Source organism: Esox lucius, chromosome 17 (assembly GCF_011004845.1).
Source record: "Esox lucius isolate fEsoLuc1 chromosome 17, fEsoLuc1.pri, whole genome shotgun sequence".
In the NCBI taxonomy this organism is placed as follows: domain Eukaryota; kingdom Metazoa; phylum Chordata; class Actinopteri; order Esociformes; family Esocidae; genus Esox; species Esox lucius.
Genome location: NC_047585.1, coordinates 16,819,317 through 16,836,292, shown reverse-complemented (window position 1 = coordinate 16,836,292; position 16,976 = coordinate 16,819,317). Strand labels below are relative to the sequence as shown.

Below are 16,976 nucleotides of genomic sequence, written 5' to 3'. Positions count from 1 at the left end.
CCGAGGCAGAGCACTCAAAGCGCACGGGGAGGGGGGGGGGTGCTGCAAGCGGGTTGGGGGGGGGGGCGCCGTGGCACACAGACAATGAGATGGAGCGGCCGGTTCCCACAGATCCACAGCCGGACAGACGCCGGAGGGGCCGGAGATGGACCTACCCACTGATCTTTTGTGGCCTTCTCTTTTGGAACTCTAGTTCATCCACTGTCCACACAGCCCCTTTTACGTTTTCTACTCGCACAAAACACTTGTGAAGACTAAGATTATGCCGGACTGCGTTCTGCAGTTGGTGTGAAAAAAACAAACGACAAAGAAGGAAGAGAAAGATGTCTATCAACATGTGAAAATGTCTAATGAAGAACATTTCATTTCAGAGAAGAAAAACAGAGGAACAGCCTAGAGGTTAAGCAGTTCTTCTTAAAGTGTCAGAGAGAAATATTTCCACACCATTTTTTTTGTTACTATGGCAACGCAGTTTTATTTATCAACCTTATTTTTAAATATCATTCACAAAGACAACATTAATGATCACCCATTTGAGAAGGCCCACGTATGACCGGGACAACAAAATCCCAGGCTGAACAAAGATGGTAACCAAATAAGCCTGGCTGTTTGCCTTGTCAGTGTCAGTTATAACCTTACCTAGAACTGACCAATAAGGGAGAAGACATCTGAAGCTGTAGCTTTATTTTATCAGGCTTTTTATCTTAGGACCGTTTGCGGAGTATGTGGGTTGCCTTTCCGCACCACTGACAAAGGGGACCGGACCTCCGTACTGGCATTTGTCATCGAATGTGCCTTGGCGAGTGTGTGTAAGGACGTGTTCACACAGAACAGTGTGTGCGTGCTCTCTGTGCAGGAGTGTATGACTATGTGTGGGTTGATGTTTAGACCTCCAATGTGCCCCTATGCTAGGGCTGTCAGCGGCCAGTGGGGCGGCCCGTTAAAGAGCTGAGGGAGAACAGAGGGTCTGGGGGGGCTGGGTTGGGGGGGGGGGGGTTGTGGATACGCTACACCACAGGCCCTCCTGCCATATGAGGGTAGCCTTCAATGCCTCATCATTCTCTTTTCTCTCACTGCTTTCTTCCTTTGGTGATTTCAATTTTTTTTTTCTGTGTGTCTCTGTGGTTTCTCTGCCTGTGTGTGTGTGTGTGTGTGTGTGGCCCAGTGGAAAAGAAGGTGTTCTCAGTTTAAATTCTGTGGGAGGATCTCGGCAACGAGTCCCTGGCAACACATTAGTGCGTTAAACCCATGCCACCCGCCACCAACGACATCTCCAAATATTAGCTGGGGATTTTTTAGGGGTCGAATGCATGTTTTCCCCTCATCATTTCTCTGCACAGTGTTTATGTTAGGGCCGTTCTATTTGGACAGAGTACATGGGGCAAAATTCTTAACTGGGCACAGGGCTCGTTCGTCGTGTTTCAAACTTAATACATTTGACTATTATTTCATTCTGCAAGATCAACACAACAGTCCCCGTCATTTACATTAATCTAAGGAAGTCAAAGTGAAGAATGATTTTACCTTCCACGTCGCAGCGTTTCGCCTGAAATATGCAAACATTCGTGTGAACCAGTTGTAAATTTCATTTAGTGTTAGCTGCTTTTCCGGTGATTCGAGGATAGCCTGGAAAGAAAGAGACAGAAACAACATTTAACATTTTGTTCCCTCGGAAAAACAATCTATTATTCACAAGTGGCAAGTGTGTGCTCTCCTGAAAGAACACAAACTGCAGCCCAACGCGCCGTCCGTCTCTCCCTGTGGACGACGTGTGCTCTCTGGCTTTGTTTATGGAACACTGTCTGGTTCCCATTCAAATCGCACTATTTGAATATATTTCTTTTGTCAGTCTAAACGGAGGGAAGCGAAAACATTTCTCAGGCAGATTACAGGCCAGCAATTATGCCAGGCTAAGATTAATTCCTGAGATCGCAGATTACCACGGGCCGACCGATAATTGACGGGCCATCTTAAAACAGGTTCATCCCTACTGTTGTGTGAAATGAATTTCATAATAATCCCATCCACTGTAATGCTTAATCAAAAGCAATTGTTGTATATAGCCGTTTTTTGGAGTCCCGAGCTCATTCTTGCACTCATTTGCAGATGGTTAATCTAAATTGTATTGGAAATTTAACAAGGAAGGAGTGGGGGGGGGTAGAAAATAAGCAGTTTGTGTCTTTGCTGAATATTTATCTTCTGTGTGTCCACTGAAGCAAATTAAAGGCCCTATTTCCTTTAAGTGACAGATTAAATGCATTACAAGTTACTAGCCTAGCGAAGAGCGGGGGCACCCGACCTTACCTGGCGTATTAGCGAGGCGTATGTGAAGGGAGGTCTGACTTCAGCGTTCATGTAGAACTCTTTGTTCTGGACAATATCTGTACAAAGGGAGCAGAAACAACATACAGACGAACACAGAGAGAAGCCAGAGTCAGTAGCTTTCATAGACAACGTTTCCACTTGCAGTTCGATAGATTTGATATTGTGTGTGCGCCTGTCTGTACGTGTCTGTTTGTGGATGTGTGTGTGTGCGCCTGTCTGTACGGGTCTGTTTGTGGATGTGTGTGTGTGTTTGTGATATGTGCGTCCAATACCTGGGGAAATGGGCATGTTGTACTTGTCGGAGTAGCGGCGGCGCATGGGGCCCACACTGTGGTGGAGGCTGTTGGGGGTGATGACGGAGTGGACCTGAGACAGGGGCGTCAGGGGGGCCGTGGGGGTGGTTGGGGTCTGGGGAAGGCTGAGGGGGGGCGAGGCCTCCGGGGGGGCCGTCTTGGACAGGGTGACGTTGGAAACCAGGTTGAGCTGAGGGAAAGAGGAGACAGAGCATGGACGAGGCTCGTTAATTACCACCCAGACCACACAAAACCCAGAGGAGGTTTCACGACGGTTTGCTAAAAGTTTAGGAAACAACAGAGGATTCCTGCTCGCCCCATCTCTTTCCTCATCCCCTCTCTCCTCCACTGCATGGGTCACTCTACTCCTCCTTCCTCCTCCCCTCCTGCATCTTGGTCTCTCTCCTCCACTGCATGGGTCACTCTACTCCTCCTTCCTCCTCCCCTCCTGCATCTTGGTCTCTCTCCTCCACTGCATGGGTCACTCTACTCCTTCCTGCTCCCCTCCTGCATCTTGGTCTCTCTCCTCCACTGCATGGGTCACTCTACTCCTCCTTCCTCCTCCCCTCCTGCATCTTGGTCTCTCTCCTCCACTGTATGGGTCACTCTACTCCTCCTTCCTCCTCCCCTCCTGCATCTTGATCTCTCTCCATTTTTCTCTCTCCTCTACCACGTCAGGTCTCCTCCATCTTTCTCTCCTCTCCACCACCTGGGTCTCTTTCCTCCTCTATTCCTTAGCAGCTCAGTTCTCTGCTTTCAGTCTATCTCCCTTTGTTTGATCTGCTGGCACCACAACCCCCCCCCCCCTTCCCCCCACACACACACACACACACACCAACCAACTCCCCGTGGCTGGGCACCGTGGCGACAGGGAGATGGGCGGCCCTAACAGCCTGACAAACGACGGTGTGATTCTCACCTACCGCCGGGCCACTAATAAAGTACGTAGAGGAAGCAGCCAATCTGGGCTAATTACAAGCTGGAATTGTATTGTAAGGACTCTAATTAGGAGATGCTTATGGAGGTGATCTGGTGATTAAACGCTGTATCTAAACGACCCCATCGTCAGAGACACGCAGACTGACGCAAGATGGCACCCGAATATTTTGTCGAGAGGGAGAGAGAGAGAAAGAAAGAGAGAGAGAAAGAGAGCGAGAGAGAGGGGCTGCTTTTCTGTCAAGGGTGGGGGTGTGAGGGGGTGTGGGGAAGGATATTAGTCATAATGGCTACAAGGTAAACTAATTAAGCCAAGTGCTCAGAAGGTATACCCTGGCTGCCAGCAGCTGTGGCTGCTTCTAAACACTGCCAAGCCTCCACAGTGGAGCTGCAGTCAAGTGGAAAATTCTTGCCTGACCTCTTGCTCCAGCTATTAATTTGCAGGAAAACTAATGACACACATACATATTCCCACAAAATTGTTCTAATTGCTAATTTGCCGAAGGAGGCCAGTTTCCAAATTAAACATGACTTGGGTCTGTGAAGGAAGAGTGAGGAAAACACAGAGAGGGAGACAGAGGAGAGGGAGCAAGGGGAGAGGGGAGAGAGAGGAGAGGGAGAGACAGCGGGCAGGAGGCGTCTCATCTTTGACAATCATTTGTGGATTGTGCTAACAAATTAACCAAATGTCAAGGCTGTCCATTGCGACGGAGGTATCAGATGTCCCGTTTTGGCCGATAATGGTGACGGGTGACGGTGGAAACACTGGGGTGTCCAGGTGAAAGTGAGCAGACCGTGTTTAACATCCCCCCCCCCCCCCTCCCTGCCACACGGATCCTCCACGGCCACCCAATTACCACAACCCTATTAGCAGTCATTACCAACGAGATGGCCCCCGCGTGATAGACAGGTATATAATAAAGAAATCTGCCACCGCCTGCGCGTCTCGGCACCGCGGCTAAATTCATCCTTGACACCGCATTGACTTAACGAGGTTACCGCTAGTGTGATGCTTTTTTCAAATTAATGGTATTCTTCGTGTTTGTATTCATTTGCATTTCACTTGCTAAAACAAGGGAATTGTCTGTTTTTCCCCAATCTGCATGAATAGAGATGTGTGTAACTACAGAATGAAATGTTTATTAAACAATTCGGAGGCCAGAATATGCCTTCTGGCGGAGTTCTACACAAATAATGTGTTCCACATAATTACTGTAAGCACATCAAATGTAAATGCACTACTGTAGGAGTGTGTTATTCTAAATGGACAGCCAAATAAATCACACCGGGGTTGGTTGTTTTCTGACACAATACTATCAATAGACTTATTTTCCCGTGGATTAGCCGTCTTTGTTTCATGTTTCATCCATATTCCCCAGCCATAAACACTGAGTGGCCCTCAACAACAGGCCAGACAGCCTGGTAATAGTCAGGCCTTTGTTCCCCTCACCATTTGGACTCTCTCCAGTGCAGAGACAAAATGAGACTTCAGACAGAAATTAATTAAATGGTAATTGGTGATCTAATTATACTGGCTTTGACTCGCCAAGTTGCTAAAGAAAATAAACAAAAAGTCCCTCCTTAATTATGTACTGTGAAAAGGTCAAATTTCTGACATGAATGCTTAGTGACACCAACTACAGCCCCCCCCACCCCCCCCACCCCCCCCCCCCACACACACACACACACACACATCCGATGTGTCTGGGCCAACTGTAAAGTAGTCTTTTATCACAGCATATGATGTGTAGTAGATAATGTCCTCCGTATGCTTCACTCTAATGATTAATAGTCTAGTATACAGAGGGAACAGACTGCAAAACTGCAACAACAACCAAACTAATTTGCTGTAGTTGAATATTGGTTTTCTTCCGTCAACATGTACTCCCTGAACAGCATAGAGGGGATAGCCAGGGGATAGCCACGGCTACAGTTCAGCTACAGCCGTAGTCTAACACAGCTTCATCTGGGACTCCGGGCATGAGCGAGAAGGTCCCCCCCCGACCCTGAAAGAAAGCTACCACTCTGCTAGACACATTTATCATAGCATATCATCACCATATCATTGCAGCTACCGGCATGCAGTGCACAGCCTATTATTTATTTGAATAAAAGCAGAGCGGCTTGCCCCCCTTCAGAGGCCTGACACAGTCGTTCCCGCTGGCCATGCGGAGAGTTACACAAGTTCAGATGCTATCTGCTGCCCCAGCCACTTTTCATATACAAATGTCCCTCTGCCAGGCCATCGTTTCCCAGCTTAATCTCCGCAATCAGTGCATGTGACAGAGTCACGGCTCCAACAAGCAGCCTATTGTCACTCTACATCTCAGAGCGCTTTATGCCTGCCTGCCTGTCTGTCTGTCTGCCTGTCTGTCTACATATCTGTCAATTGCTTCTCACTGACTGTAAATAAATGATTGAGGTTTTGGAATGAACTTGACAGAGGGGAGGGTCTCTGTGTATGAGTGTGTGTGAATGTGTGCGCCTCGGTGTTCAGCCTCGTACTACATCAGGCCTCGTTCCTTCAGGCATTAAGAATCCACACTACATCAGGCCTCGTTCGTTCAGGCACTAAGAATCCACACTACATCAGGCCTTGTTCGTTCAGGCACTGTGAATCCACACTACATCAGGCCTCGTTCGTTCAGGCACTGTGAATCCACACTACATCAGGCCTCGTTCCTTCAGGCACTGTGAATCCACACTACATCAGGCCTCGTTCGTTCAGGCACTGTGAATCCACACTACATCAGGACTCGTTCGTTCAGGCACTAGTGAATCCACACTACATCAGGCCTCGTTCCTTCAGGCACTAAGAATCCACACTACATCAGGCCTCGTTCCTTCAGGCACTAAGAATCCACACTACATCAGGCCTCGTTCCTTCAGGCACTGTGAATCCACACTACATCAGGCCTCGTTCCTTCAGGCACTAGAATCCACACTACATCAGGCCTCGTTCCTTCAGGCACTGTAGAATCCACACTACATCAGGCCTCGTTCCTTCAGGCACTGTGAATCCACACTACATCAGGCCTCGTTCCTTCAGGCACTGTGAATCCACACTACATCAGGCCTCGTTCCTTCAGGCACTGTGAATCCACACTACATCAGGCCTCGTTCGTTCAGGCACTAAGAATCCACACTACATCAGGCCTCGTTCGTTCAGGCACTGTGAATCCACACTACATCAGGCCTCGTTCGTTCAGGCACTGTGAATCCACACTACATCAGGCCTCGTTCGTTCAGGCACTAAGAATCCACACTACATCAGGCCTTGTTCGTTCAGGCACTAAGAATCCACACTACATCAGGCCTCGTTCGTTCAGGCACTAAGAAACCACACTCGCAAGTGACAACTTTCACAATTGAAGCCTGAAATATGATCAAATAGCGGCTCTATCAATGTTGTATGTGAAGTAGGGCTAATACGAGGATTTAACAGTATTTAATAGCAGTATGTAATAACAGTATATAATAGCATGCTATGGTGAAATACTGTAAAGCTGTATTATTTTTTTCTAATCAATCATTATTATCAAAAATCTAAGGATTTAAAAACCAGCACTACATTTGCTCTGAATTTGGGAAACGTGTTGTCATTCAGAAGCTTATTTATCACAGCAAAATTGAACACAAAGTTAATTTTGTCTTTCAAACTATGTCTACATTCGACCATTGCCACATTGGTTTTTCCACTCCTCCCCATTACTAGTTCAGCCACTGCCGAATGCGGTTTCCATTAGCTCCTAGTCAGGCATCAGAACCAACAGTTAAACTGGGATGTCAACATAGTGTCGTGATCAAAACAATACCAACTGCTCCCCTCAAGTGAGCATCTGCTTTTTGTTTAGCAGATGAAGAGATGAGGAAATGAATTAATAACAACATGTCGGGCAATTAGACAAACCAGAGAAGAGGAAGAAGGGAAGCTGCGCTACAAGAGCTTCTACTCACTGGCTGTGGGGTGGATTTGGGCTCGGTGGATTTGACGTGGAGATGCGTCATCATAGCTTGCAGACGCTCTTTGTCTTTCGCGAGCTGTGATGAGAAGAGGAGGAAAAACACAACCCTTTATGAACAAAAATCCAATTATACGTTGTACATCCCATACATGGCGCTCTTTCTCACTGTCATAAATCCAGTGGGAAACTTTTTTTAATACGCGATGTGATGATACACTTTTGTGCATTTTAATACCGTCGTCTTCATGCATGAGTCCACCTGGCAATGACTCTTCTTCAAGGTTAAACTACAGACTCCGGGTCCCGGGTGCCAATAACAAACTCTAGATCTGACCAGCCATCCCGCACTGTCACTCTCACGGTTTTACCGTGGCTGCCGGGTCAGATTACGGACAGATGCTGGGTTAGGATGTGTCTGATAAACTCTGAATGGCGTACAACCTGAGCGGAAATAATAAAGAGCTGAGATGGCTGTGTGGTGAAATGCTGAGTAAATTCCAAGGTTATGATTATGTTAGTGTTGATCAACGTAAGCACCTATTATACATAAAAACGCGTGGAACTGCGAAGTTCTTTAAATAGACACCAATAGGGAAGGATTTATTTTCACTTCCGGTTATACAGTGTTCAAAGCCTCCTCTCCGTAGGCCTTCACTGACACTAATGGAATGACAGAGTGCTATGCCTTTTCGATGAGTGCATACTTGATGTACATACACATATATTCCAGGATCCCTCATAGGAATGCTGTGTAATATCCTGCCACTGAAAGGCTGGACAACAATCATGTCCATGATCACGGTTATTCTGGAGAAATATTCCACTGTCCCCTCCAATAAACCCAGTGGACACAGAGGTGCCCGAGCATTTCAAGACGTGTTTTATTGTTGGTGCCAAACAGTTAAAAGCCATAGCTAAATAACTTTAAAAGCCAGTAAAATTCAAAATGTAATTATCTTCTCTACTTAGCCCTGGGGCCCTCCATATATCTCTGCCTGGCTGTCATGCATACATAAGACATTTTTAATGACTGGCAACTCAACAAATGTAGAAAATCATTTGATTCTACGACCCCCCTCCACGCGTGACCCACAGTTCATATCGGCGACACACTGGTTGGGGGGGGGGCGGCGGGATTGACAGGAAAGGAGCCCCAAATATTTGGGTGAAAAACAAAACTGGAGACAATACCTGTAGCTCCAGCTGTTGTACGACCTGCATTTGCACCCGGCACTGGGCGGTGCTCCTGTCGTCCAGGGCGTGTTCATTGTTCAGATGCCTGAGAGGAAAGGGAAAACAGATCCTCAGCTCAGAGTCTTCACATGGTTGTCACGGCAGCGCTTTATACAACATGACAGAAATCCTAGAACGCTTTATGTTGTGACGTGACCTTGCCCATCCCAGTGAATACTGTGGGAATAAAGAAAGAATGACTGGTGTGTACACATATACACACAAACACACACACACACATATTATGGGTTCATATTATTCAGTTTCATAAATATAAAACCCAAATCCTGGGATTTGTATAACAAGATCTGCATAACCTGAAAAGGAATACTTGTTTAAGCTAAGAAGAATGGAACTCATATTTCATGAGGTGGCCATATATCTGTTCAAACTTAAGTTCATAGATAAGAAAAATGACTTAAGAATTCCAGGTTGGATTCATTTGGTGAATTATGCAGTGCCTCACTGAGCACCCGTTCCTCTTTCAAAGATGGCCCCCTCCCACTCTGGTCGGCACGTTCTCCTTATTTTGGTGTCTTTTTCAGTTAATGATGTCATCAAGATTAAGAGAACTCAAATGAAGCCAGAAGGAAAGCAAAGAACAACAAGGAGAGAGATGGAATCTGTCACAACTTGAATTATGAATATAATTATGCATGATTATTTTATACTGAGAAGATGTTCTCTTTTCCTGCACGTTTATAACTAATCTAAATAAGTAGCTTGCCCGGCAGCAGACAGGGTTTTTTCCGTGATTTATATAAAATGGTGGAGATAAGGTTCACGAGTGAAGGAAATATGATTGGAGGATTTTTATCAGCCTCTGCATGAATTACTGTTTGAAAATGCTTATGCAGGGGCATTTCATTAATCATTTAATCATAATCCGAGCAGGATGTTTGAACTGATTTCACAAATACCCTTTCATTTCACTACTTCATTATGCTCGCTAATGGATCCAATATATTATATATATCATAAATTATATCACATCTTCAGTGACCATGTAGGTCACTGTCACTAGGCGTGCCTCTTGGTGCTCACAGCGGTGCCGGCAGACAGCGGAATGGTGGTCCATGTGCCTGTCTTCTCAAATGCACTTTCTTCTGTCATTTACCGCAAATCAAGAGGAGCTGGACCAGTAGCTGACCAAGGCAGCAGCAGTGGAAGGCCTGGTTGATATGATGTGATGGCCTGATAAAACTCAAGTCCTTCCTTGTAGTTTGGTTGTGGGTCAACCGCCTGACGTAATATATATTATAGAAAACATTTGTGCCTTAAAAAGCACAACAGACATCATGTGAAAGGATGGACAACTGATGCCATTCTTCTGGAATTTTTTAATTTCTTGTGGGCAAAGTTTAACCTTGGGGAATGGTTTAAATCTTTAAATATTTTAAATAATACATTTATCTTACAATCTTTATGGAGAATATACATATTTATATTTATTATTATTATTTTAAATAACCTGTAGACTATTTCAGTATTTCAACTGAATTATTTGGACAAAAAATACTGAATTTTGGGGGCATACCTTAGGAAGTCATGAATGATAACCCTTGCTGCTGAAATCAATTTCTTTCCACTCAGCCTTATATTTATCGGAATTAAATAAAAGGCAATTGAATTAATTAGGTTGACTCTGGTAAACATTTGAGTACATCTTGCCAAAATAATTACAAAAAAGAAATCGGTAAAGACATTTCAGCTTCAATTTAACCGGCATAGACTGCATTTTCAATGAAGGGTGTGCTACGTGATGAGCTTCGGAATTTCTCTGTTCAAGGAAGCCATGCGTCTTGCGTCTTTTCATCCTTTGTTACATTAGATTTTTTTTCCTTTTCTTCTAATGACATGGAGAGTCACAGTGCATAATTAATAGGAAATGAAATATTCAAATGGCCCCTAATGTAGCCCTGCGAAGAGCGTCTGGACAAGGGGAGCAGGCTGGGAATACGGGGAATTGACATTGAGAGGGAATATGAACGTTGGCATCTGTCACTTTCTGGACTTCAAATGCAGCACATTTTAAAAGCTTTCTGGCAGGATGGCTATCCCTAATGTAAATTGCCACAATAAAACAAATTAAGCAGACAGTCCTTAAACAGTCAGCTTTCTACATAAACATTGTGACGCAGAATGTGAACTGGGGCAAATGACGTACGTTGATACATTACAATAGAGGCATTTGTAAATACAAAACTTTTTTTCTTATCTTCCATGTTTCTTAATAAATACCTGTATTCGATCTGTAAATATGAACACCAGTCTTAAACGATGAACCTAAATAAAAAAATCGTTCTACTAGTCATGACAGGCTGAGATATTAGAGGGGCTGGACATGCTTGGTTGGTCTGCAATGTCAGAGGCTTCTGTCTAGCAGGAATGGGTGGGTTTTTTGGAAGCATTTCAATAATTGAAGCTAATGCATATTGTTTCTGAAGATATAGCCATGGAAAACAGAATTGTGTATTGCTACAGTTGTAAAAAAATAAACACTGCAGCCTTTACATTTTGCTGCCGCTGTTTACAAAACTCAATGGGAAAAAGTTGTTTGAGACACTTTCAGACAGTGAAAACGAATCATACAATAAGGAAATGGGTCAAGTTAAATGAGGCTTTGCACGGTTTAAATGTTTTTCTGATAGCATACACAGATTATCTTGTGGTTGTGTCAGGAAGTTTATTTTTACCTAGAGTTATTCCTTATTTTTGGCTACAACTTTCACTGCTTTTACTCACACGGTTTAGCACAAGGCCATAGAAAAACCTCTCCATTTGCATCTTTTAAGCGGTGTTATCCCAAGGGTTTCTTTTAGCAACAGTGGCAAAGTTTGTACCAGAGGGGAGATGCATTACTAATAGCACGGTCTCAGACCAAATATTTTAGGGGCCCTGAACCACAGAGACAGAATGTTATTAAAGCAAATTCCCTGGAACTCTACACCTTTTGTTATTAAGCTAAGACATTTCTGTTTTAAACCAAATTTCATGCAGTTCTACACATTCTGCCATGAATTATGGTTGTTTTTATGCTATTGGAGTGACTCAAACATTATTACAAAAGCAGCATGAAGGCCATTACATTCTGGGATGTTTAGACTCTCCTGGACAGCCTTGTTTTTATTAACTTAGTTGTTATCTTCAAGATTATTTTAACAAATATCTAGCACTATTATATTTTCTACATTTTATGTTGAATACATATAGGAAACCCCTGGTTAAAGGGTAGGTGTGAACAAAGATTAATGGATTTAAACATTGAGCTTTGTGGCAAGTGTGATCTTTAAAGGGGTTTTTCAAAACTGGGTAAACAAGATTATCAACTTATAAAACAAATAGTGTTATTTGGCATGTTCATTTTGACACACAAAGACCCAATGTGAAAAAGCGTTCTAGGTGTGGTGTTTGGTGGACCAGTGGGCTGTTTGACCATGGAGAGTAGCATGCTAGCTAACAATGTAGCTGAGGCAGCCACTCAACCTCCATAATAAACTTACAGGTAAGGATTGCTGGTAACCAGTGCGGCACACAACTAGACTTACATCCTCTCAGAACAGGTTAAAGGAATACTGTGAAAACCTGTTTAAAGACACTCCCAGTAAGACGGTGCCCAGAAACATTCTGAGCCACAAGTCAAATCTCCTGAAAGTCCACAGGAAAACCATACCCGTTCCGGTTCGGATACCATATATCTGCTCAGTTCAAGAAGTAGAAAGACAGGGAGAAACCTCAGAATGTTCCCTGCCAGCTCCATCAATTAACAAGCGATAACTAGTTTACTAGCACCTACAAAAACATATACCTCCTTATTTTTAGGGATGTTTGCTGCTTTTCAAAACTACTTAATTTCTTTTCACTAAGATCTATTGGCCAAATTCCTATGACAAAATAGACAACTCAAATAGTAGAAAAACATTGTTTAAAAAAATGCATTACAATATATATATATATATATATATATATATATATATATATATATATATATATTTATTATTATTATTATTATTATTATTATTTTTTTTTATCTTAACACTTGGATAAACATTATCCATAATGCTAATCAATAAAAACATCAGGAAAAACATTGTCGTTACATTTGGTAATATTTTGGCCCTTCTGAAACCTGATTTCTTCTAATATTATGTTTGTCAGAAAACATTGCAAAGTTAGGATGACTCTAGGTTTGCCTCGATCTTCAAGAATCACTGATTGATTTGTTCTGATTTTATGTGTTGGAAAACATTGCAAAGGTCAGAATGACTCTAGGTTACGGTCACCTCTTTATGAAGTTATTTCAACAATAAATAAGAAGAAACTAGTAGATTCCTGAGTAGCTTGTTGATTGGTTGCTCATCTTGACCACCCTTTTTACATAAGGTAGAAATACATTTCAGACTATCACTAAGCTAAAGAGAGTATTTGGTCAACCACTCTACTAATTTCCATTTCAATGCTTCAGCCAAGACAACTAACAGGTAACTGTCAATATTGAAATGTGACCATTAAATATTTTAAAATGTGAATAATAATACTGTAGAAGGATTTTATTTTCTGGTAGGGCATCGTTTCCTTTTTTGTAGTACTTATGTCTATTAAATGGTAACCTATAGGATCGTGTGGGAATGTTTTGTTTTAAATCTTGTCACTGAAGGTTATCACTGTTACAGCAGCTACTCAGCCATGATAGCTACTGAGACATGGGAAAGACTTGGATGTGGGTCCCAAGATTATTGACTTTACTATTATTATTTTACCAGAAGTAGAAATAATTGCAATTCATGTATAGTAAAATCAACTGTTACCATAATGTTTATTTTCCATTCATTGAGGTTCATCATTCATTTTATTGTATTTCAGAATGAGAATCTCTGTCGTTGTGGTCCTCATTGCTGCAGTTATCACCACAGCTGTGGTAGGTTTCTCAAAAACATCATAATAAAAAAAGAAATCATGAAAATGTACATTTACCACTTACGCTATTATCAAAAGTAACTTTATTATGAGTCTAACATTTTCATATGCAGGTGGTCAGACAGTCAATATGTACATTTACACCTATCTTTTACATTTTCAGGGAAACCATGTTTCCAAAACAGTTTATGTGAAAAATTGCTATGGAAAGGATATCGATGTGGATATTAATGGAGTGAAGGCATTGATACATAATACTGATGTTCACCAATTTGTCGTTAGAGGACCTCAAATTATCATTGTTATCACTATACAGAACAGGCCCATATTAATCTTTCGCAGGACCCTGCTACCTGGCCAAGATATTGAGGTCATGAACTTAAATGGTCAACCTAGAATTGTTCGAAAAAAAATTGGACATTGATTGTAATTCAGTTCAGACAAATATCTGAATTGTAATTAGAGTGACTATGGAAATACGAGTGTGACTTTCTGATCCTCTTCATTCTTACTGGTGAATGGCCTGTGTACCATGAAATGTATGTTTCATTCTCTTCAACGGAATAAACCTCACCAGATCCTTCACTGTTTTATCATGTCAATGGATGTTTAGAGGGCCATATTATTAGCCACGTGTACATTGTCTTAGTGTCTCGTAAAAGGGCCATCTGCAGTAAATAGATTTTTGAACTGTTAATATTTTGGGTGCCTTCCTTTTATTACTGGTTTTAATTATATGCAGGACCCACTACTTAGAACAATACAGTAACTGATCAATGTTTCTTTAGAATGTCTGTTTTCATTGTTTTAAATAACACTTTTTGAACATTACTCAAAACCTTCATCTTAAATATACACCAATCTTTGGGAATATGTTTTAATTATTTTAGGAGACAACTTTTATCCACCAGAGTCATATTCACTGATTAATCTGTTGTTTTTAAGCAGTTAGGTTGTATGAGAGTCGGTTCCTTTTCTGAGCGAGGGAGACCGATAGGAGGAGGGTGAAGCACTAGAGGGCAGTGCAGTGTTTCACTGGCTGTGACCTTTGAACGGTCACGGATGAGGGGGTCTTTGCCCTGATAAAACACCAAGCTCTTCTACGAACTGGAACCCAGCCCACTCAACACGGAATTGAAAACAGGAATAGGATTTAGCCTTTTTTTTATTTATCAAGAAAGGTATGTAGTGTTTTCTTTAAACAGTAGAATAAATACACTCAGTTTAAGACAACGTTTCGGTCCCGTCTTAGTTGTTACTTTTGGCAACTGGAGCTAAAATCTGGTTGACGTTAGAGTCCTCCTCACCTTTCTCACTCTGTGAGAGACAGGCAGAACACAGAGTACTGTATTAGCACACTGTCTGTCTCCTCTGGGTCACGTGCAACATATCTATCCACATGAGCAATCAGATAGGAACGTGTTATTAGCATATGCCTGATTTATTCTTTGTTTTTATTTGCAACTCTTGTGGACTAAGTTAGTATCAGTCTCTGGTTTTCATGTGGAAGAGCTCAAGGGTTTGAGAGTTAACACCTTGGTGAGCCGCTAGCTTTCTTGCCCAGTGTTAAACAAAGGCGGCTTTGTGGAGACTCTTTCCAAATGTTTTCTTAACATGTTCCAAGGAGTTCAGGCAGGCAAATAAAGTAAACAAGATGTTGCCATGATAAAAACACTTGTAAAAACATAGCAGAGTGCACTTGGATACTTTTTTCTAAGGAGAGCTTTACAGAGCCCACAGATTTTTAATTCTTCTCACTTTTATAAACAAAGAGGGAGGCCAATAGAGATGGAGGAAAATATAAATATAGCTACATATTGTGATACTGTTTTGGCAATATCGGGTATTGAATTGTTTTGGCATTATCGCAATATTATTTTTATTTTGCTGTTCCTGACTCACAATTGCAGTATATTTCCTTGATTGGTTGTTCTCAATCCATTTAAATAGGAAGCCAATTTAATGTCAGCACTTTTATATACAGTACACCATCTCTTTCTGAACCTCTGCAGAAGATGTGGTGAGAAGTATACTGGAAATATTTGGAATAGCAACAAAGTGAAGTATATTCTATAGAATCATGGAATCGTTAAGAATCGCAATACATACAAAATCGGCATCTAAGTTATTGTTATTATATGGTACTGTTGTGAATCAACCGAATCAATATCAGAATACAGTTCATTTGAGTGGATTGAAAGGAACCAAATACAACAAAACAACTCATTCTTTGTGCTTTCTGTCAGTACATGGAAATCTAAGGTAACTTGCTTTATCATCATTCAAAGATTGTTTTGTGATGCTGTAAACACTTTGGACACCACAAAACACATTTTCTCCAAGTGATTAGCTGCATGAAAACTCTAACACAGAGTATGAACAGCAGACTTGTAGTGACTAAAGCTTTTCCCTTTTCTATGTTCGCAAGTGACTTCTTTGTGCCTGACGGCTGGTTTCAGTGTGGGTCCGTGATAATGGAATTGTGTCATATCTTTTTTAAAGTGAGATGAATCTAGGGTGACAGACACCCATTGATCTGCTGCCACAGCACAGATGTTTTCTCTGTCTCTGTAACCATGCTGGCATTGTGTGTTAGATTACCCACAGAACACTGCACGCAATGATTAGTGAACCAGGGTCAGGCCTGGACAGGGCCGATACAGCACATATCTGACCCAGTTCAGAGTGGACATGAAGTAGGAGAACAAGCCAAAAACTTTGATTCAGGTTTTTAGGGGTCCACTGGGCATAGTGATGAATTATGTTGTGGAAGTAAAACTACTGGATATAAGCAACAACTAAACTCTGGTCCTGATATTAGGGTTAAATAAGAAAATGTAAAAAAAACTGTGTGCTAGGCATGCTTTGTGACTGAGACAATAAATTAAGATTAGGAGTAAAAGAGCATAAAAAAAGAAAAGTAGAGAAGTGTGAGAAAGACAGAAAGCCGAGTGAGGGATGTGAAAACACCTATCCCTGTCCGTTGACAAGGGCAGACCTGTGGAGTACCCTGAGTGTTGGCCACCACAGTTAAACATCCTCCCGTTGTTTGTTTGGGAAAAACCTCCAGAGTCACCATGGGAACTGCACTTATCACAGGACTTAGAGGCCCCTGCAATGGACCCCACCCCAGCATCCTCATAGAGACACAACAGCACAACCAGCACCCACACACACACACACAAACACAAATAACAAGCCCATGCACCCGTAGAGCCGCCGAGCCCCAGGGGAACCGGAACCTTAATGGGCCCGACGAGACGACCAGACAGGGAGGAGCTCAGACTGTGGAGGAAGCAGACGGAAC

General features: G+C 42.4%; 1 protein-coding gene across 14 annotated transcripts in view; it reads right to left on the bottom strand.

Moving 5' to 3' along the window:
- The window catches only part of foxp1b (forkhead box P1b), a 181,200-nt gene that overhangs the window by 7,584 nt on the left and 156,640 nt on the right, over positions 1-16,976 (bottom strand). For 10 of the 14 annotated variants that reach the window (XM_029114146.2, XM_029114153.2, XM_029114148.2 and 7 more), the window contains 5 exons: positions 8,711-8,798; positions 7,512-7,595; positions 2,598-2,808; positions 2,305-2,381; positions 1,525-1,626 (listed from right to left, as the gene is read on the bottom strand). In XM_029114146.2, the coding sequence (XP_028969979.2) occupies positions 1,525-1,626; positions 2,305-2,381; positions 2,598-2,808; positions 7,512-7,595; positions 8,711-8,798 (562 nt within the window). Of the gene's footprint in view, positions 1-155; positions 278-1,524; positions 1,627-2,304; positions 2,382-2,597; positions 2,809-7,511; positions 7,596-8,710; positions 8,799-16,976 lie in introns of all 14 variants that reach the window. The other 4 variants (XM_029114156.2, XM_029114155.2, XM_020055507.3 and 1 more) reach the window with 1 other exon arrangement.